Genomic DNA, 21,347 nt, shown 5'->3' with positions numbered 1-21,347 from the left:
ATAATTTTAAAAAAGCTTAAGAAATGGTCAGGGACAAACCCTTCACTGTACATACCGTTTGAGCTAGACATGATGATGACAGTTTTTAAAGTTGCTCGCCATAAAATAAATATTCGTGGGATTTGTAGTCCTTGTAGTACAGATCGTTCTGTCTGACCTACGGGAGCCTCTGTAGCTCAGAACTACAGATGAATAATTGGCTGATTATCCGGCGTAAACGCCAGACAGGAAAACAGCCCTATAAATAGTCTGCTCTTCCCTTGTTCGCTCTTTCACTGAGTTAAGACGTCTGTCGAAAGCATTATGGCTATCATTATAATACTAGGTTATATTTGGCATCCGGACAGAAAATACAATACATCCGTCATAAAATGATAAGCTACCTTTGGTGAGTAATCATTTGCAGACTTGTTGAGCCTAGTTTTGTCATTTATTTTCGCTGCACATAGTTTGCTTCAAGATGGCTAACGTTAGCTATTTTGGCTTACGACTCTTCCAATTAATAATTTCGTGGAAGAATACGTTAGCTTTGTTAACTAGCTAATGTTTAAAGTAAATTACATGCCAACCGGTATAAACTAAACTTCGAAGTTAGTTAAAAGGTTTAACGTTCATTAGCATTACCCTAGCTAGTGCCACGTGGGTCCATATTGCGCTAATGTAAAGCCTTTTTTTCTACACAGCACAACGTTTTAATTATTATCTTTGGTCTTTCTATGAAGATAACTTTGTCCAGTTCTGCTACTGAATGATGGTGATCGATATTAGTGACTCTGAGAAAGACCTGGGTTTTTATAACTCGTATTAGTTAACCAGTTAGCTAGTTGGCCCGGGCCTTAACAAAACGTTAGTTAACAACTGCATGATAAATTAAGTGTCTCAAACTACCATTTGTCGTGTCAGTAACAGGTGTTGTATTTCAGGGGATCTGTAATGAGGGTGATTTTCGGTCTACAGAGGCGGCTGTAGGAAGTCCGTGATGTGATGGCAGCTTCATGTCGTCAGGTGAGTCTCTTAATAACACCTGGTCAGGTTTAAGGAGCAGAGCCAGTGATGACAAAACTAAAATAACTTTTCTGACACCTCGTATGAGAGCTGGTAACAGCCTTTGATTCTAACTCCACTCTGAGGCTCTTGTTAGTTACCATCTATGTGACAGTAGGGTATTCTGTGACTTACAGTGGTATTACTGGTGAGGTATTCATCTTTCTCAACCTTTCTCCCAACAGGAGTTGGGTGCTCAGTGCTGCAGTCTGGTTGGTCAATCTGAGACCATGTGACCTGCAGTGATCCTCAGCCCTCTGGTAAACAACCCCTCTTACTCCTCAGACACTACTTTGTCTTCTGGTGATTGTTGGTGTATAGTAGCAGTGAGCCAGCGATGACAAAACTAAAATAACTTTTCTGACACCTCGTATGAGAGCTGGTAACAGCCTCTGATTCTAACTCCACTCTGAGGCTCTGATATTAACTCTGTATAGGTGTTACTGTAGCCTAGGTGATGTTTTGGATCTACACTGACCAAGTGTTCCTCTGTTTCAGGTTCCATAGACGGGAGGGGCTTCCCACATACTCCCAACATGTCAAGGGGTGGTTACTGCCCACAGCTAGTGTTATCCAATATATGTGCTATGTATCAAACTAAGCATTGTATGTGGGCCAAATCATGAGCTAAATCTTGTAGTGAATCTGGAGATTGGCCAAGTTCAAGAGACTAGACTGGTTTAACCCTGGATTGTAAAACTGATATGGTACATTTTATGATTTAACAGTAGCTGGGGGGGGGGGCCTGTCTGTAACGCTGCTCTGGTTTCTTGATGATCAATTCGTTTAGGCCCTAGTTTTAGCACACCTGGGCTACAGTCCAAACACTTAAGACGCACCCTGCCCCCTTCAGCCCTCATTAAGTGGACACTTCTGATAACCTATAATGATGATCAATGTTGCAATTTAACGAGTTGTGACAATTTCTTGGTGTCCCTAGATTGTTAAACTGAGATGGTGTAACGGTAGCGAAGATGGGGAGGGCTGTCTGTGATAAAGCGCTGCGTTCCGATCCACAAAACATTTACTACGGGCTAGTTTTATCACACCTGAATTACTGCCCAGTTCTATCTTAACGTGCCACAAAGGACAGGCAAATTAGTTGGGGAAGTACTGCCGGCCCCTTAAAGGGATACTTCAGTCTTTATTTTTACGCTGCTCTGGTTTCTTGATGATCAATTCGTTTAGGCCCTAGTTTTATCACACCTGAATTACTGCCCAGTTCTATCTTAACGTGCCACAAAGGACAGGCAAATTAGTTGGGGAAGTACTGCCGGCCCCTTAAAGGGATACTTCAGTCTTTATTTTTAATGGTGCCTTTTATTTACTTCTCCAGTCTGACCTCATGGAAATCCGTTTGGTCTGCATCCAGTTTGAAGGAAGTAGCCAGCTATTGCTTATAGCGTTAGCAGAAACCACAGATTATCTTCATTTCGCTAACGCTGACTTGCAATTGTGCCAGTTGGCCACTTCATTTCAAACTAGATGCAGAGACATAAATGGTATTGAGGTCATCTGACTCTGGAAGTAGACAACAGAGCCCAGTTGTCAAAAGCCTACAGTTACAATGTACTCGTCGCCCCTCCCTCTGCTTGCCCTACCTATAAACTCCCGAGTGGCGCACCTGTCTTAAGGTGCTGGAGACCTCACTACAGACACCCTGGTTTGAATCTAGGCTGTATCACAACCGGCCGTGATCGGAAATCCCTTAGGGCGTCGTCCGGGTTTGGCCTATGTAGGCTGTCATTGTAAATAAGAATTTGTTCTTAACGGACTTGCCTACTCCCATTAAAAAAATACGTATTTAAGTGTACCCTACAACTGGTGTCGGCAACAGTATGGTTGATCTCCAGTGTGGAGACTGGTGTTCAGTTGTAATATTTTTATGATGTCAATAAAGTTTTATAACATTTGTTCTAGTACTTTGTGTGAATGACATTGATACTGGATTAGTTTCTAGTTGGTTCATATTTCTAATGCAACTCCGCCTGTATGATCCATCACTGCTATCCATGCTGTCTCTGTAATAGTGGCCATTGGCAGTACTGATTTATCAATAGGGATATGTAAAAGTAACACACTCGTCTGTTCGCCAGCCGGCTCTAGCGATTTGCCTGGGAATGTTACTTGAACACTTGTCAGTGGTTAAAATAGACTTGACACAATGGATGTGTTCTAAGAATCAATCCTGATGACATTCCGATCAAAGACGACGTTCTAAATTAGTCTAATCCTTTAGTCTTCGCTTCAAACAGAATAGAGCTGGATAGAACTGGTGCATTGTGGGAATTGTCTTACAGAGAAATGTTTAAACACCTTTTATGTATGGCTGTTAACATTGCGACTTGTAATATGCCACTGTAGTATTTAACTTAGTTGATTACCATTACGGTGTAGCGCTTTGGTCAAAGCGACAGGATTTGTGGTTTTACTTAATTTGCTGTACTGGTCAACGATTTATAACGGTGACCTTGATCTAGTCATACATTGTGGCCCGAGCCTATGGAAATTCAACATGTAGCTAGATCTGTCATGCTAATGTTTACTAGCTGGCCTGGTGTAAGTACTTTAGCCAAGTAGCCTAGGACAAGAAATTGAAAGTGTGTACTGTTTGACAGAGCGATGAGACTGTTTAGGGAAAGGCAACATGAAAGAGGATATCATTGGCATTTCACAGCAAGTAGGGTGAGTTAATATTCCTTCTACTTGCACTCTCACAAACCTAAAAGCTTAAAAATCTAATTATAAAATTCACTGAATACATTACATGAAACAATACTACCAAGCCGCAGCTCGATACTAGTCAGAAAACGGATACTATATCCTCGTTGGGGTGGGATCCGTAGCGGTACGTGGGTCACGCCACTCCAGGTGAAAGAAGGCTGTATTATGACCTATGTGTTGTACCCTAAATTAGCATTTTCACACTTTATATCCAAATTGTAAACGATCTAAATATGTGTGTAAATCAATGTTGCTTAGATTTGGATATGAGGTGTGAATGTTAATATACACTACCGGCCAAAAGTTTGGAAACCTACTCATACAAGGTGTTTTTATTTTTTTTTACTATTGTACATTGTAGAGTTTTTATTTTACCTTGAACTAGGCAAGTCAGTAAAGAACAAATTCTTATTTTCAGTGACGGCCTAGGAACAGTGGGGCAGAACGACAGATTTGTACCTTGTCAGCTCGGGGATTTGAACTTGCAACCTTTAGGTTACTAGTGCTCTAACCACTAGGCTACGCTGTGAAGACAGCAAAACTATGAAATAACACACATGGAATCATGTAGTAACCAAAAAAGTGTTAAACAAATCAAAATATATTTTATATTTGAGATTCTTCAAAGTAGCCACCCTTTGCATTGATGACCGCTTTGCACACTCTTGGCATTCTCTCAACCAGCTTCATAAGGTAGTCACCTGGAATGCATTTCAATTAACAGGTGTGCCTTGTTAAAAGTTAATTTGTGGAATTTCTTTACTTAATGTGTTTGAGCCAATCAGATGTGTTGTGACAACGTAGGGTTGGTATACAGAACAAAGCCCTATTTGGTAAAAGTCCATATAATGGCAAGAAAAGCTCAAATAAGCTAAGAGAAACTACAGTCCATCATTACTTCAATACGGAATATTTCAAGAACTTTGAAAGTTTCTTCAAGTGCAGTTGCAAAAACTATCAAGTGCTATGATGAAACTGGTTCACATGAGGACCGCCACAGGAAAGGAAGACCCAGAGTTACTTCTGCTGCAGAGGATAAGTTCATTAGAGTTACCAGCCTCAGAAATTGCAGCCCAAATAAATGCTTCACGGAGTTCAAGTAACAGACATCTCAACATCAACTGTTCAGAGGAGACTGCGTGAATCAGGCCTTCATGGTCGAATTGCTGCAAAGAAAACCACTACTAAAGGACACCAATAAGAAGAAGAGACTTGCTTGGGCCAAGAAACACGAGCAATGGACATTGGACCGGTGGAAATCTGTCCTTTGTTCCAACCGCTGTGAGACGCGGTGTCTATAAAAGTAGCGAGGCTACATACAGACACCGGTTAGTCAGGCTGATTGAGGTAGTATGTACAAGTAGATATGGTTAAAGTGACTATGCATATATGATGAACAGAGAGTAGCAGTAGCATAAAAGAGGGGGTGGTGGGTGGGCCACAATGCAGATAGTCCGGTAAGCCACTGCGGGAGCAATGGTTGGTCGGCCCAATTGAGGTAGTACGTACATGAATGTATAGTTAAAGTGACTATGCATCTGTGATAAACAGAGAGTTGCAGCAGCGTAAAATAGGGGTTGGGGGGGTCCACACAATGCAAATAGTCCGGGTAACCTTTGGTTACCTGTTCAGGAGTCTTATGGCTTGGGGGTAGAAGCTGTTAAGAAGCTTTTTGGACTTGGTGCTCCGGTACCACTTGCCATGCGGTAGTAGAGAGAACAGTCTATGACTGGGGTGGCTGGGGTCTTTGACCATTTTTAGGGCCTTCCTCTGACACCGCATGGTGTAGAGGTCCTGGATGGCAGGCATGTTTACTGGGCCGTACGGACTACCCTCTGTTGTGCCTTGAGAAGGTAGTGACAGTACATTAAGCTGAATGATTGGTGAGCAGGTAGAGACAGTACATTAAGCTGATTGACTGGTGAGCAGGTAGAGACAGTACATTAAGCTGAATGATTAGTGAGACAGTACATTAAGCTGATTGATTGATGAGCAAAGTGGAAAATCTATCACGCAGTATAATCAGGAGTTTTAAATGCATTACTATCGATGCCCAATCTCCTTCAGAATGCAGCAGATGGCAACAGCAGCAATTTGCTGAAATTGTCATTTTTACCAGCAGCTTGAGTGAAATAATGGAACAGGGCAGTTCCTTTCTCACTCAGTGTCCTTGTCGACAGCTAGACCAAAACAGGAAGCTGTTGAGGCAACTCATCTCTGTCTCTCTAAAGGCTTCATCTCTCACAGAGATTTGATTTGCTGCTGTCCCGATACATTTTCGTTATGTTTAACTGGTTAATTATCAGGTAGAACAGAAAATCAGCAGAAATCTGAACCTCAGTTCCAATGTTATTTTTATTCTTCCCCTCTAATCCAGGTCTGATTTAGACCTGGGACACCAAGTGGGTGCTATTAATTATCAGGTAGAACAGAAAATCAGCAGAAATCTGAACCTCAAACCTCAGTTCCAATGTTATTTTTATTCTTCCCCCTCTAATCCAGGTCTGATTTAGACCTGGGACACCAAGTGGGTGCTATTAATTATCAGGTAGAACAGAAAATCAGCAGAAATCTGAACCTGAAACCTCAGTTCCATTGTTATTTTTATTCTTCCCCCTCTAATCCAGGTCTGATTTAGACCTGGGACACCAAGTGGGTGCTATTAATTATCAGGTAGAACAGAAAATCAGCAGAAATCTGAACCTCAAACCTCAGTTCCATTGTTATTTTTATTCTTCCCCTCTAATCCAGGTCTGATTTAGACCTGGGACACCAAGTGGGTGCTATTAATTATCAGGTAGAACAGAAAATCAGCAGTACTCTAGACCTCCAGGATCTGATTTGAATATCCCTGTACTACACGATGAAATGATATTGTCAGCTAAAGATTATCCCAGTTTTTACACGTTTGTTATTCGCCATGCCTGGGATAAAGCAGAACACAGATGTTAATTTGTGAACACTGAATGGGCAATAATGTAATCTTCTTCTCCTAGATGCTACACAATAAGCATGTGATGGTGCGTGTGGGAGGAGGCTGGGAGACCTTCGAAAGTTACCTTCTGAAACACGACCCATGTCGGATGCTCCAGATCTCCAGATTGGAGGGGAAGACCTCTCCCATGTCCTCCAACACCAAGGACCTCACCTCAAACAGCTACCTAGTGGTGGCCGCACACCACTGCAGCAAGAAGTAAAGATGGCCGCAACCCACTTCAGCAAGAAGTAAAGATGGCAGCACCCCACTTCAGCAAGAAGTAAAGATGGCAGCACCCCACTTCAGCAAGAAGTAAAGATGGCAGCACCCCACTTCAGCAAGAAGTAAAGATGGCTTTCTACCAGCACGAAGCATTACAAACCATCCTACTGCCTCTGTTTTTTGGTTAGTACATGATTCCATATGTGTTATTTTATAGTTTTGATGTCTTCACTATTATTCTACAATGTAGAAAATAGTTTTTAAAAATTAAGAAATACCCATGTATGAGTAGGTGTCCAAACTTTTGACCGGTAGTGAAACCACAGATATCCTATAAATCCCTTAGCTATGTAATTCTATGATTGAAACACTCAACATCATGTTCTGCTTCCTTCACAGGAGACGAGGAGACGTCAGCTAGCAGAGGCAGCTGAGAAGAGACAGAAAGAGGTATGACTGGTTTTGACAAGTGTCCATGACACCCATATAGCCTAGGCCTACACTGTTACACTAAGGGCTGGTTTCCCGGACACAGATTAAGCAGAATCTCCATTGAAAGTGCTTTTCAGTCCAGGACTAGGCTTCATTTGTGTTTGGGAAACCAGCCCTATATAACCTAGACATGGTGGTCCTTTGTGACTTAGTTGGATTAGTGTGTGGTGAGGTTGTGGGTTCATTACCCACCGGGATCCTATACACATCCCTTTGTATGCACTCACTGTACCATAAAAAATCACTTAGGATGAAAGTATCTGCTAAGTATCACACTGGATACTGCCACTGGCCAGTCAGTCTCAGCAGCCAGCCACTCTCCCTGCCTTCTTATTAATGGAGTTTACTGAGACAGAGTGGAGCCTACCGGGAGAATCAAATCAAAGTTGATTTAAGAATAATAACTTATTGTGGTAGAATGTGTAGACAATATGATATATTATATACATTAGGACTGTGCTATGTCAAGTATACATGAACATAAATATAAACGCAACATGTAAAGTGTTGGTCCCATGTTTCATGAGCCGAAATAAAAGATCCCACAAATTTTGGACACAAATTCTCTCAAATTTCACTTTTTTGCTTGCCTTGGTTTGTACTTGTTATTTTCCTCCCTACACCCTTACTTGATTCACTCAGCTAAGTGCTCTTGTCATTTTGAGGGACACACATTGTCTCTGTGGGTTTTTGGTAAAAATGGATCCGTTACATTGCATCCATCTTGGAACATAAAATATATCCTGTGACGATCACTTATCAGGTTACAGTGCTTCGTTTTCAGCAGTGCTGCGGTCAGTAATGGATCCCAATGTGTTTATAGTGGATATCTTTAGGTAAGACTTTAGTAGGAATTCACAATTATTTAATTGTTGACTTCCATTTGAATGGAATGTAACTATTTCATCAATAAAGCATAAGAAATGGTCAGGGACAAACCTTTCACTGTAAATACCGTCTGAACTAGACATGATGATAACAGTATTTGAAATTGCTCGCCATAAAAAAATGTTCGTGGGATTTGTAGTCATTGAAGTACAGACAATTCTTGTGTAATCTACGGGAGCCTCTGTAGCTCAGAACTACAGACGAATAATTGGCTGATTATCCGGTGGGGTCCACCCCAGACAAGAAAAAGCCTTATAAATACCCCGCTCTTCGCTCATTCAGTCTTTCACTACCAAAGACACGGCGTGGTAAATGTCACAAATCCTCCGGGAAGAATTATGGCTATCATTATAAAACTAAGTTGTCTTTGGCAGCCGCACAGAGAACACCATGCATCTGCAAGAAAATGACTCGATCCCTTTGGTGAGTAATCATTTGCAGACTTGTTGAGAGCTAGTTAGTTCTTAATTTATGCTGCACCTCGTTTGCTTTAGCTATTTTGGGTTACGAATAAACTTGGCTAGCGATTTTCTCCCGTTTTATTTCGAGGATTAATATAGTGGAATAAGCATAGTTAGGTAGGTTGCTACCTTAACTAGCTAATGTTTTAAAAGTAAATTACATGCTAACCTGTTTTAAGCTAACGTTACTTAACAGTAGGAAACACCACGTGGGTCGATAATGCGACATTTTTTTGGGAACTTTAATACTGGGTCTTTCTATGAAGATATCTTTGTCCAGTTCTGCTACTGAATGATGGTGATCGATATTAGTGACTCTGAGAAAGACCTGTTTATTTATTTTTATTTTTACAACGCTTATTAGTTAACTAGTTAGCTACTCGGCCCGGCCTTAATAGAACCGCGTCAACGCCTTAATTACCTTGAATCACTTTACTCATGTAGGTTTAACTAAACGACCATTTGTCTCTTCAGTAACAGGGGTTCAGATGGCACCACCAGGCTGACTAGCTGTTCTGGCCTGTAGAGGCGGCTGTACGAAGTCCATGATGTGAAGCTGCCATCACGTCGTCAGGTGAGTCTCATTTCCCACTGTTAATCAATCTGAGTTAATAACACCTGGTCAGGTTTAAGTAGCAGAGCCAGTGATGACAAAACTAAAAATAACTTTTCTGACACCTCGTATGAGAGCTGGTAACAGCCTCTGATTCTAACTCCACTCTGAGGCTCTGATTGTAGTATTGGGCTCCCAAGTGGTGCAGCAGTGAAAGGCACCGCCTCTGTCACTACATGCCCTGGTTCGATTCCAGGCTGTATCACAACCGGAGTCCCATAGGGCTGTGCACAATTGGCCCGTCTAGGTTAGGGTTAGGCGGTCATTGTAAATAGATGTTTATTCTTAAGTGACTTCCCTAGTTAAATAAATGTGACTGTTGCAGTATTACTGGTGAGGTATTCTACTGATTTTATTTATTTTAACCTTCAACCCGCCAGGAGTCTGGTGTCAGTCTGGGACCATGTGACCTGCATTGGACCGCCCTCCACCCCATCCCTCAGGTAAACCAGGCTCTCCACTTGCACACTACAACTCTTGAGCCAGTGATAGTTGGTTTATTGTTGCAATGAGGAAGTGGTGTGTACCTAAGGTTTCTGGTGTCTTTTATGACTGTTTGTGCTGGTCTTTCTATGAAGATAACTTTGTCCAGTTCTGCTACTGAATGATAATGATCGATATTAGTGACTCTGAGAAAGACCTGTTTATTTTAAATGCTCCAATTAGTTGGCTGGTTAACATAAATACTGACCCTTGATAGGAGCACTCTTAATCTTTCATTGTGTTGGTCTAGCTAAAAAAATATATAAATACATTTCATGTTTCTGTGCTAATTGTCTTTTTGGACCCTCACCAGTTAGCATCACTGACATGATTGGTCCGATTTCTCCCACCAGACTCTCAATGCTGCAGTCTGGATGGTCAATCTGAGACCATGTGACCTGCAGTGATCCATCAGCCCTCTGGTAAAGAACCCCTTGTACTGCTCAGACATTACTTTGTCTTCTAGAGATTGTTGGTGTATAGTAGCAGTGAGCCAGTGATGACAAAACTAAAATAACTTTTCTGACACCTCGTATGAGAGCTGGTAACAGCCTTTGATTCTAACTCCACTCTGAGGCTCTTGTTAGTTACCATCTATGTGACAGTAGGGTATTCTGTGACTTACAGTGGTATTACTGGTGAGGTATTCATCTTTCTCAACCTTTCTCCCAACAGGAGTTGGGTGCTCAGTGCTGCAGTCTGGTTGGTCAATCTGAGACCATGTGACCTGCAGTGATCCTCAGCCCTCTGGTAAACAACCCTTCTTACTCCTCAGACACTACTTTGCCTTCTAGTGATTGTTGGTGTATAGTAGCAGTGAGCCAGTGATGACAAAACTAAAATAACTTTTCTGACACCTCGTATGAGAGCTGGTAACAGCCTCTGATTCTATATCCACTCTGAGGCTCTGATATTAACTCTGTATAGGTGTTACTGTAGCCTAGGTGATGTTTTGGATCTACACTGACCAAGTGTTCCTCTGTTTCAGGTTCCATAGATGGGAGGGGCTTCCCACCACAATGGCTGCCCATCCTGTGGTTTCTCTGGTGTGTTGCGTTTCAGAACCAGAATGGTGCTGACCGACTTCCATCGTGTTGAAGGGGTGGTTACTACCCACAGCTGGTGTTATCCAATGATGTGCTATGTATCAAACTAAGCATTGTATGTATGTGGGCCAAATCTTGTAGTGAATGTGGAGATTGGCCAAGTTCAAGAGACTGGTTTAACCCTGCATTGTAAAACTGATATGGTACATTTTATGATTTAACAGTAGCTGGGGGGGGGGGTGCTGTCTGTAACACTGCTCTGGTTTCTTGATAATCAATTCGTTTAGGCCCTAGTTTTAGCACACCTGGGCTACAGTCCAAACACTTAAGACGCACCCTACCCCCTTCAGCCCTCATTAAGTGGACATCTCTGATAACCTATAATGCTGCCTGACGAGTATACACCTGCAGGGCAAGGAAGGATTTTTAAAATGGCTGCCCTTACCTGGAAATCCATCGCTCATCCTGCGATTGTCTTTTAGCAACCGGTAGCTTGTGGCTGTTTTTGTGCTACAGTCAATTATGATTGCATATCTAAATATCTTAAATGTGAAATATATACGCCTACTGTATGTCAGCTAGCAAATTAATTAGTTGCCTACCGTTAGCCTGTCTGGCTGGAACATCTGAAGATGAATGTAGTAATACAATTTCCAAAAGCTAACCAAATATGACAGATGTTTATGCTGTCATGTGCATTAGTAGTACAATTTAGAACTTATTTAGTTTTTTTTCTACGTTCACTTGTTAAATTGACCACTAAAACGAGGGCTGGGGAGCTTACGTTGCAAGCTTCCCTTGCTTGACTAATAATTTGCACCGCCTGCCAAGATAGTGACGTTATTCCCCCAAGGGCATAAAGTGAGGGTTTTTGGTTTGGACTGTGGCCCTGTACTAATGTCCAGTTATAGTGAAGTGCCACAAAGGACACAGGCAAATTAGTTGGCCCAGAACAGGGCAGCGCAACTGGCATTTAATGGGTACTTTCAGGATTTTGGCACATGATAAGAGTAGTGGTTTTATTTATGTAGGCTGTAGTTTTATTACTTATTTACTATTTTGTTTACCATTCCTGTTAACCACACCCTGCCTGTATCTGGACCCTACAGTCTGCAGCAGTATCGTATATATTGTGTCAAGACCTTGGGTCTTTTGTTCTGTTAAGGTAGTCAATAAAGTTTTTACAATGTGTTCTGGTAGTTTGTGAATGTGATTGGCTGCTAGTTCCTGTTTTGGTCACAGTTCTGTGACTGACAGATCACTCACTGCAAGCTGTCTAATGGTTGCCATTGGCAGTACTGACTTACCAGTAGGGGTCACTAAAGTATCGCCGTGGACATGTCCACCAGCTGGCTCTAGCAATTTTGTCTCGAGGTGAGGTTTAATAGGTGCCTTTAAAAGTTGTCTGGTTAAGCTATCAAAAGGATACAATAAGTCTGACCCTGTTGCTTAGGTACAGAACAGGAGCCCTACACCAACCTGAGGGCAGCTCCCCCAGTCCAAGCTCTTCTCTGTCCCAGCACCCCAATGGTGGAACCAGCTTCCCCCTGAAGCCAGGACCGAGTCCCTGTCCGTCTTTTAGAACCATCAAACCCCACTTTTGTGTGTGTATATATACACACAATTTAATCCTCTTCACCCCCCTCCTACCTCTGAGTCTACTTTGAGAACAAATGTTCTCTCTATGCCTGTGATAATGTCCCACCTAGCTATTTTAAGAAGTATGCTAAATGACAAATTTCAAACAAATTCATATTTAGGACTTAACATGGTAATGTAGCATTTGATAGGTGACTTCAATAAATTATTGAATTGTGGCCCCAAATAACCCAGAAGACCCTGGACATGGTAACTGGTAAACCTGTACTTGTGAAGGAAACTGATTACATTTAAAATGTGGTGTTCTAGCCATGACTTCTGTAGTGTAGCTGCATATTTATGGGGAAAACAATCACTCACTAGTTCAGAATATATCCATTACAGTGATTGTACTGTATGTTCACTTGTTACAGGTTTTTACCCCCTCGACTTTTAGCACATTGGGTGCACCGATTGTCACCTTGTCAGTTACAACTGTGCTGGTTGCCATCTCAGTGGGAAGGTGTTTCACCTGTTGGCCCAGGTTCTACTTAGGACTGTCTGGCCCAGTGCTCCAGTTGAACTTGAGGGCTACATCAGCTGAGGTGCGAGTTCAACTTAAATTTGAAAGGCTGAGTTTTGGTTTCCCTGCTTGTTTTCGCTCCGTAGTCTTTTTACTTCCTATTCTAAGTTGCTGTGGGTTTTTCCTTTAATTTTTTTTTTTCAGTGGCAAATGTAGGTGTGCATCCATGATGGCTGTCTGCTAGAGCCCCTTACTAGTGGCTGTGCCAACTTTCAGTGGGTGTCTGAACCCCTTTTAAACTGTTCTAGAATTCATTCAATTGTTACGTTTCCACAAGACAAACGCAGTCACTCGCAACAAAGGGAACCACTGACAACCGAAGTACCCAAGGTAACAAACATGCTTTTAACACCACATATTCCAGCCTCAATCCCAGGCAAAGTCATTCATTGCGTAGATTGTTCTAACAGAACAATAAATCACATTTGTCATTAAAATGGTTAAAATATTTTATGGGTCATTCCACCTCGAAGCACATGTTCTGAAATAATTTGTTAGAAGCATAAGATTAGCATTCCTGCATCATTTTTGTTGAATTTGCTCTCAGGAATTAAGTTAATTTATTGCACCCAAACGACCGTCGTGACATGTTAAAACAGGGCCCTAGTCGTTTGTGACCCGTAAAGTCAGATGATGGATAACTCAAGCCTGCTGCCCACCGTGTGTTTTGTAGTTTACATAATCTAGAAGAGATGCAATCACTGCATGAGTTGGAGTGGTGCTCATCTATCTGTAAACTACTCCAGCACTGCTGCCGGCATCTTAAATGAGGACCAGCATTTTGTTTTTTTATTCCGCTTCAAGCACGGATCACTGCTGTGGCCGACATTATCTAGGAGAGATGCAAGACCAGATACATAAAGTCACATCCTCATTATGAACGTCTTAATTTCGTGCGCCGGTAGTTGGTAACCACCAGTTAGCTATCGTCAAGGGAACCGATGATCTATAAACAGTCTCACATCCCAAATAACTAAATCATTATGGAGTGAATTCCTACCCGAGCGCGCGTAAATGACAAGTAATTGCCTTTTTTATTTATTTTTTAATAAACGGTTCTTACGTGTTTTCTGACCTTGAATTTAAGCATGAGAATAGCATGCCATTCACCCGATATTCCTTTGGGGTGGAGATCAAATAAATGGTGTGGCAGAGGTGAGTCTACAGATTCTAACCTTGATTTAATTCCACCTTTACGCGTGATGAAACAATGAACAAGGTCGAGCAACCGATCGGTTCTAAGTGAAACATCTTTCTTTCCCCCGATAGAAATAACACCATTCTCACACAGTAATTTCATAGGCTCTCCACGGTAATAACCACATACATTGTCACTGTTAGTTTCATAAAATTTTTGCATCACTCCTTCACATCGTTAGTTTACCTTTTTCTCTCCCTCTGTCACGTTCGTGTGGTTGTTCCTGATGATCACCTGCAGTAGTAGATCATATTAGCCTAACGTGTTACAAATTGTGCAGTCATTTAGAACATGTAGCCAGATTGAATCATTGTGGAACTCCGACTACACCGTAGCAGGTTAGCCTGGCGTACGGTTCACGACGCCTGGACCGTTGTCATCACAGTTCCATGATTAGTGGGGATTATGGTATAATTTATAGACTACCGTTCAACCTCTATTGTACACATTTCTCAATTTACAATATTTCATGGTTTGAACAAATTAATGCCAATTTTTAGGATGAATCTAATCACTATTTTTGATTCACCAATATGTTGTGCCTAAAAGTTATTTTATTGTTCAAAATACACTTTACAAAAATATAAATGCAACATGTAAAGTGTTGGTTTCATGAACTGAAATTAAAGATCCCAGAAATGTTCCATACACACAAATCTTATTTCTCGCAACTGTTGTAGACAAATGTGTTTACATCCCTGTCAGTGAGCATTTCTCCTTTGCCAAGATAATCCATCCACCTGACAGGTGTGGCATATCAAGGAGCTGATTAAATTGCAATTGGCATGCTGGTTGCAGGAATGTCCACCAGAGCTGTGCGGAGGAGTATTTCTGTCTGTAATAAAGCCCTTTTGTGGGGGAAATTTTCATTTTGATTGGCTGGGCCTGGCTCCCAAGTGGGTGGGCCTATGCCCTTCCCGGCCCAACCATGGCTGTGCCCCTGCCCAGTCATGTGAAATCCATAGATTAGGGCCCAATGCATTTATTTCAATTGACTGATTTCCTTATATAAAACTGTAACTCATCAAAATCTTTTAAATTGTTCCATGTTGTGTTTTATATTTTTGTTCAGAATACTTTCCTAAACCCTAAATAATATACAAGATCAGAGTATTTTTAAATCCACCAATTGGTGTTGTAACGGAGATGGAAATAAATGGTTTTCTTCCATTGATCTCTAATATTCTGAACCGTTCTCTCCATGTATTCTAGTGAGTCTGTAGACAAAATTCTAATTAAAGGCACAGCGTATTTAAAGGGATGGCTTTAGTTAAATGTACTGAGAACCCTATTGAATGAAAACTCCACGAGAAAATCTGTTGGCAACCAAGTGGGAGGGTTTTCAGCGGGTTAATTGCTGCCATCTTCTTGCTGGGGTGGTGTGCGGCCATCTTTACTTCTTGCTGGGGTGGTGTGCGGCCATCTTTACTTCTTGCTGCGGTGGGGTGCGGCCATCTTTACTTCTTGCTGCGGTGGGGTGCGGCCATCTTTACTTCTTGCTGCGGTGGGGTGCGGCCATCTTTACTTCTTGCTGCGGTGGGGTGCGGCCATCTTTACTTCTTGCTGCATTGGGGTGTGGCCATCTTTACTTGTTGCTGCGGTGGGGTGCGGCCATCTTTACTCGTTGCTGCGGTGGGGTGCGGCCATCTTTACTCGTTGCTGCGGTGGGGTGTGGCCATCTTTACTTTTTGCTGCGGTGGGGTGCGGCCATCTTTACTCGTTGCTGCGGTGGGGTGTGGCCATCTTTACTTTTTGCTGCGGTGCTCTGCGGCCATCTTTACTTTTTGCTGCGGTGGGGTGTGGCCATCTTTACTTTTTGCTGCGGTGCTCTGCGGCCATCTTTACTTTTTGCTGCGGTGGGGTGTGGCCATCTTTAATTTTTGCTGCGGTGCTCTGCGGCCATCTTTACTTTTTGCTGCGGTGGGGTGTGGCCATCTTTAATTTTTGCTGCGGTGCTCTGCGGCCACCACCAGGTAGCTGTCTGGGGTGAGGTCCTTGGAGGACATGGGAGAGGTCTTCCCCTCCACTCTGGAGATCTGGAGCATCCGACATGGGTCGTGTTTCAGAAGGTAACTTTCAAAGGTCTCCCAGCCTCCTCCCACACGCACCATCACATGCTTATTGTGTAGCATCTAGGAGAAGAAGATTACATTATTGCCCATTCAGTGTTCACAAATTAACATGTGTGTTCTGCTTTATCCCAGGCAAGGCGAATAACAAACATATGTACAAAACTGGGATAATCTTTAGCTGACAATATCATTTCATGGTGTAGTACAGGGATATTCAAATCAGATCCTGGAGGTCTAGAGTACTGCTGATTTTCTGTTCTACCTGATAATTAATAGCTCGTCCTACAACACTGAACAAAATACACAACATGTAAAGTATTGGTCCCATGTTTCATGAGCTGAAATAAAATAATCTAGATATTTTCCATATGCACAAAAATCTTATTTCTCACCAGTGTGTTTACATCCCTGTTAGTGAACATTTCTCATTTGTCACGATAATCCATCCACCTGACAGATGTGGCATATCAAGAAGCTGATTAAAATAACATGATTACACAGGTGCATCTTGTGCCGGGGGACAATAAAAGGCCACTCTAAAACGTGCAGTTTTGTCACACAACACAATGCCACAGATGTCTCAAGTGTTGAGGGAGTGGGCAAATTGGTATGCTGACTGCAGGAATGTCCACCAGAGCATTGAATGTTAAGTTCTCTACCATAAACCTCCTATTATATATCCTTTTAGAGAATTCGGCAGTACGTCCAACAGGCCTCACAACCGCAGACCACGTGTAACCACGCTAACCCAGGGTCTCCACATCCAGCTTCGACTCTTCCCCCCCCTCCCTGAGGGATCGCCTGAGACCAGCCACCCTTGACAGCTGATGAAACTGAGGGTGTATTTCTGTCTGTAATAAAGCCCTCTTGTTGGGAAAAACTCATTCTGATTGGCTGGGCCTTGCTCCAATGTGGGTCTCTCAAGTGAGTGGGGCTCTGCCCACCCACGGCTGCACCCCTGCCCAGTCATGTGAAATCCATAGATTAGGGCCTAATTTATTTATTTCAATTGACTGATTTCCTAATATATGAAATGTAACTCAGTAAAATCTTTGAAATTGTTACATGTTCCATTTTTCATATTTTTGTTCAGTACAATATTTGCACATCATTAACAATGGCATTGTTGGATTCCTTTTCACTAATAAATGACTCAAAACTAGAAATCAACATGCTGTGCGTTCACCAATACATTGTAATGCGGGCTGAATTTCATACAGCAACATTCTGTTTATTTAAATTACAACTGTTTATTCGCTCATGCTGCCTGCTACATATTGCACATTTTCTGGGTGGGTTGGGTACCATGGCAACCTCTAACGCCACACCAATAAATGGCAGGAGAGGGAAATAAAAAATAGATTGTCATCAGACACAAACATTTGTCTTTACTATCCTTGTTGGAACCAAACACTTGATTCCCATCCAAAACCTAAGCCTAAAATAGCCTTTTTTTCTCCCTTGTGCAGACCGGGAAAAATGTCCCCACTTGTCCGAATTTTAATTGTTTTACTATAGTAAAACCAAACACACAAAATAACAAAATCTCCATAACCTCATACGTTGTGTTTTTAACTGCAAGGGAATATGAATTCTACGAATGGTGTGATAAACAACAAGATAACAGATCAGAAGCTGAACATTTAGAGTTGTCACTGACAGGAAGTACCAGTTTGACCCAGTGCAGGCATACTGCTGATTGTTGCTGACTGATGGCCAAACACAACAAGGTACACTTAATCAGGTCTGAGAGGAAGAAAGTAAGAGAGTGTTCCCCACACCCATATACACTATATAGACAAAAGTATGTGGACACACCTTCAAATGAGTGGATTTGGCTATTTCAGCCACACCCGTTGCTGACGGGTGTATAAAATCGAGCACACAGCCATGCAATCTCCATAGACAAACATTGGCAGTGGAAGGGCCCGTACTGAAGAGCTCAGTGACTTTCAACGTGGCACCGTCATAGGATGCCACCTTTCCAACAAGTAAGTTTGTCACATTTTTTTGCCCTGACAGAGCTTTCCCGGTCAACTGTAAGTGCTGCTATTGTGAAGTGGAAATGTCTAGGAGCAACAACGGCTCAGCAGCAAAATGGTAGGCCACACAATCTCACAGAATGGGACCGCATAGTGCTGATGCGCATAGGGTGTAAAAATAGTCTGTCCTCGGTTAAAACACTCACTGCCGAGTTCCAAACTGCCTCTGGTAGCAATGTCAGCACAAGAACTGTTCGTCGGGAGCTTCATGAAATGGGTTTCCATGGCCGAGCAGTCGCATACAAGCCTAAGATCACCATGCACGATGCCAAGCATCGGCTAGAGTGGTGTAAAGTTTGCCGCCATTGGACTGGAGCAGTGGAAATGCATTCTCTGGAGTTTATTTATTTATTGTTTATTTCACATTTATTTAACCAAGTAGGCCAGTTGAGAACAAGTTCTCATTTACAACTGCGACCTGGCCAAGATAAATCTAAGCAGTGAGACACAAACAACAACACAGAGTTACACGTGGAATAAACAAACGTACAGTCAATAACACAATAGGGAAAAATCTATATACAGTGAGTGCAAATGAGGTAAGATTAGGGAGGTAAGGCAATAAATAGGCCGTATTGGCGAAGTAATTACATTTTAGCAATTAAACACTGGAGTGATAGATGTGCAGAAGATGAATGTGCAAGTAGAGATACTGGGGTGCAAAAGAGCAAGAGGGTAAGTAATAATATGGGGATGAGGTAGTTGGATGAGCTATTTACAGATATGATGAATCACGCTTCACCTCATGGCAGTCCGACAGACTAATCTGAGTGTGGCGAATGCCAAGAGAATGCTACCTGCCCAAATGCATATTGCCAACTGTAAAGTTTGGTGGATGAGGAATAATGGTCAGGGGTTGTTTTTCATGGTTCAGGCTCCTTAGTTCCAGTGAAGGGAAATCTTAACGCTACAACATACAATTACAATCTAGACGATTCTGTGCTTTCAACTTTGTGGCAACAGTTCAGGGAAAGCCCTTTATTGTTTCAGCACAAAAGCGAGGTCCATACAGAAATGGTTTGTTGAGATCGGTGTGGAAGAACTTGACTGGCCTGCACAGAGCCCTGACCTCAACCCCATCGAATGCCTTTGGCATGAATTGGAACGTTGACTGCGAGCCAGGACTAATCGCCTGAAATCAAGTGCCCGACGTCACTAATGCTCTTGTGGCTGAATGGAAGCAAGTCCCTGCATCAATGTTCCAAAATCTAGTGGAAAGCCTTCCCAGAAAAGTGGATGATGTTGTAGCAGAAAAGGGGGGACCAACTCCATATTAATGCCCATTCAATTTGGAATGAGATGTTTTATGTGCAGGTACATACTTTTGGTCATGTAGATGGGGAGAGAGAGAGAGGAGATAGAGTTATGAGAGATGAGAGAGAGAAAGGGAGAGCGAGAGAGAGAGGAGAGAGGGGGATGGGAGATAAAGGGAGAGAGAGGGGACAGAGAGAGAGAGGAGAGAGTTAGGAGAGAGGAGAGAGAGAAAGGGAGAGCGAGAGAGAGAGAGGGGGGAGGGGAGAGAAAGAGAGTGGGGGAGAGAGAGAGGAGAGAGGAGAGAGAGAAAGGGAGAGCGAGAGAGAGAGAGGAGAGAGGGGGAGGGGAGAGAAAGGGAGAGAGAGAGAGAGGGGGGGGGGGGGGGCGCGAGAGAGGGGGAGAGCAAGAGAGAGGGAGTTACTACTCTGGAGGAATTGTAATTAAACCCTCTTGCTGTTTGGGGTTTTCTGTATAGCACTTTGTGGAAATGGTTGATGTAACAAGGGCTTTATAAATACATTTGATTGATAGTGCATGTAGTTTTCTCTCTGTCAAGCCTCCAGCAGCATAATATAATAACATCAAACATTTAACAAAATCAATCAACAGTCCATTGGCAGGGCAGTGGTTCCAATCATGACAGTATTTTCCCCAAGGCTCTGTGACTAGGGAATATAATGGGCTTTTGGTACAGAGGCCTTTTCAATAATGAATCTATGGTGCTGGGAGACAGGGGGACCCCAGCTAGATCTGCACCCAGCAGAGAGAGGGGAGCCTGGGGGTGGCCTGGTGGCCTCCTGTGTTCTCAAAGTTTCAGACTGGTCAGTCCCATCAGTAAAGGTACAACACATTAATTTACTGAGAAGGGCTGAGAAGGTCATTCTCCACAGACTGACTGCTTGTGGAAGGCCAAGGGACAGGGTATTCATTCTTCTATATACTGTACACTACACTCAGCCTACATCCTTGGCTTTTTAGCTGGAGGATGAGGGACCAGCTTTGTATAAGCCTACACCCTTGGCTTTTCTCCTGAAGGACATGATTCCAAAGCACCACAACACGTTTTATTTTGTCTTCAGATGACTGTGGGCGGAAAACAAATTTTTCTCCTAGCAAAGGAGGATATTTCTGACCTGTCAGCAATGCATTTTATTAGAGAAGAGGCAGAGTGGAGAGAGAGAACGAGAGGGGGAGGGGGAGAGAGAGAGAGAGAGGGAGCGGGGGAAAGCAAGAGAGAGGGTGAGAAAGGGAGAGGGCGTTACCACTCTGCAGGAATTTTAATGAAACCATCTCTCTCAGTGAAGGCAGAGCGCTGTGCTGAGAACCTAGAGTGAGAGGTTGAGGGTCACACCTATGAACTGCTGGAATTGTCTAGCAGGAAGCTCACATATAAAAACACACAGTAGCAGATGTTCCATTCCATCCAACGCTCTAGAATCTAAGAGGTGCATTCTTGGGATTCTAATATAAACAGCCATGGACAAAGAAGAATCAAGACTCTTGCCTCCGTTTGTTACTTGTCCTTGGTTGCTCAGCAACTCTCCCGTATGGTTGAAAGAAGCACTGTCTATCGTACAAAAGGCAGTCAGAGAATGCTGGGTATTCACATTTTGCACGGTAGAACATATTTTCTAAGGGGAAAGCGTGCTTCCCGATAGATAGACACTGGT

General features: G+C 42.7%; 1 protein-coding gene, 1 long non-coding RNA gene and 8 other non-coding genes across 10 annotated transcripts in view; 9 read left to right on the top strand and 1 right to left on the bottom strand.

Moving 5' to 3' along the window:
* Window positions 1–269: 269 nt before the first annotated feature.
* On the top strand, window positions 270–3,228 carry LOC139407540 (uncharacterized). The gene is made up of 4 exons (XR_011634106.1): window positions 270–388; window positions 924–1,005; window positions 1,230–1,304; window positions 1,543–3,228. It is a non-coding gene; the product is annotated as an uncharacterized lncRNA (long non-coding RNA).
* On the top strand, window positions 712–781 carry LOC139408152 (small nucleolar RNA SNORD38). The gene has a single exon (XR_011634208.1). It is a non-coding gene; the product is annotated as a small nucleolar RNA SNORD38 (small nucleolar RNA).
* Window positions 1,046–1,134, top strand: LOC139408161 (small nucleolar RNA SNORD60). The gene has a single exon (XR_011634216.1). It is a non-coding gene; the product is annotated as a small nucleolar RNA SNORD60 (small nucleolar RNA).
* LOC139408162 (small nucleolar RNA SNORD60) lies at window positions 1,374–1,462 on the top strand. The gene has a single exon (XR_011634217.1). It is a non-coding gene; the product is annotated as a small nucleolar RNA SNORD60 (small nucleolar RNA).
* Window positions 3,229–9,063: 5,835 nt separating the features above from the next.
* LOC139408154 (small nucleolar RNA SNORD38) lies at window positions 9,064–9,133 on the top strand. Its single transcript, XR_011634210.1, has one exon. It is a non-coding gene; the product is annotated as a small nucleolar RNA SNORD38 (small nucleolar RNA).
* A 314-nt stretch (window positions 9,134–9,447) lies between these two features.
* Window positions 9,448–9,537, top strand: LOC139408158 (small nucleolar RNA SNORD60). Its single transcript, XR_011634213.1, has one exon. It is a non-coding gene; the product is annotated as a small nucleolar RNA SNORD60 (small nucleolar RNA).
* A 451-nt stretch (window positions 9,538–9,988) lies between these two features.
* On the top strand, window positions 9,989–10,058 carry LOC139408153 (small nucleolar RNA SNORD38). Its single transcript, XR_011634209.1, has one exon. It is a non-coding gene; the product is annotated as a small nucleolar RNA SNORD38 (small nucleolar RNA).
* A 337-nt stretch (window positions 10,059–10,395) lies between these two features.
* Window positions 10,396–10,484, top strand: LOC139408160 (small nucleolar RNA SNORD60). The gene has a single exon (XR_011634215.1). It is a non-coding gene; the product is annotated as a small nucleolar RNA SNORD60 (small nucleolar RNA).
* A 239-nt stretch (window positions 10,485–10,723) lies between these two features.
* Window positions 10,724–10,812, top strand: LOC139408157 (small nucleolar RNA SNORD60). The gene has a single exon (XR_011634212.1). It is a non-coding gene; the product is annotated as a small nucleolar RNA SNORD60 (small nucleolar RNA).
* A 5,434-nt stretch (window positions 10,813–16,246) lies between these two features.
* The window catches only part of LOC139407475 (growth arrest-specific protein 2-like), a 67,535-nt gene continuing 62,434 nt past the window's right edge, over window positions 16,247–21,347 (bottom strand). Inside the window, exon 8 of the mRNA XM_071151271.1 lies at window positions 16,247–16,441. Coding sequence (XP_071007372.1) covers window positions 16,247–16,441 — 195 coding nt within the window. The remainder of the gene's footprint in view (window positions 16,442–21,347) is intronic.

Source organism: Oncorhynchus clarkii, chromosome 4 (genome assembly GCF_045791955.1).
Source record: "Oncorhynchus clarkii lewisi isolate Uvic-CL-2024 chromosome 4, UVic_Ocla_1.0, whole genome shotgun sequence".
Taxonomy (NCBI): Eukaryota; Metazoa; Chordata; class Actinopteri; order Salmoniformes; family Salmonidae; genus Oncorhynchus; species Oncorhynchus clarkii.
Note: the sequence above shows the minus strand (reverse complement) of the source record. Positions and strands in the feature narration are given on the sequence as shown.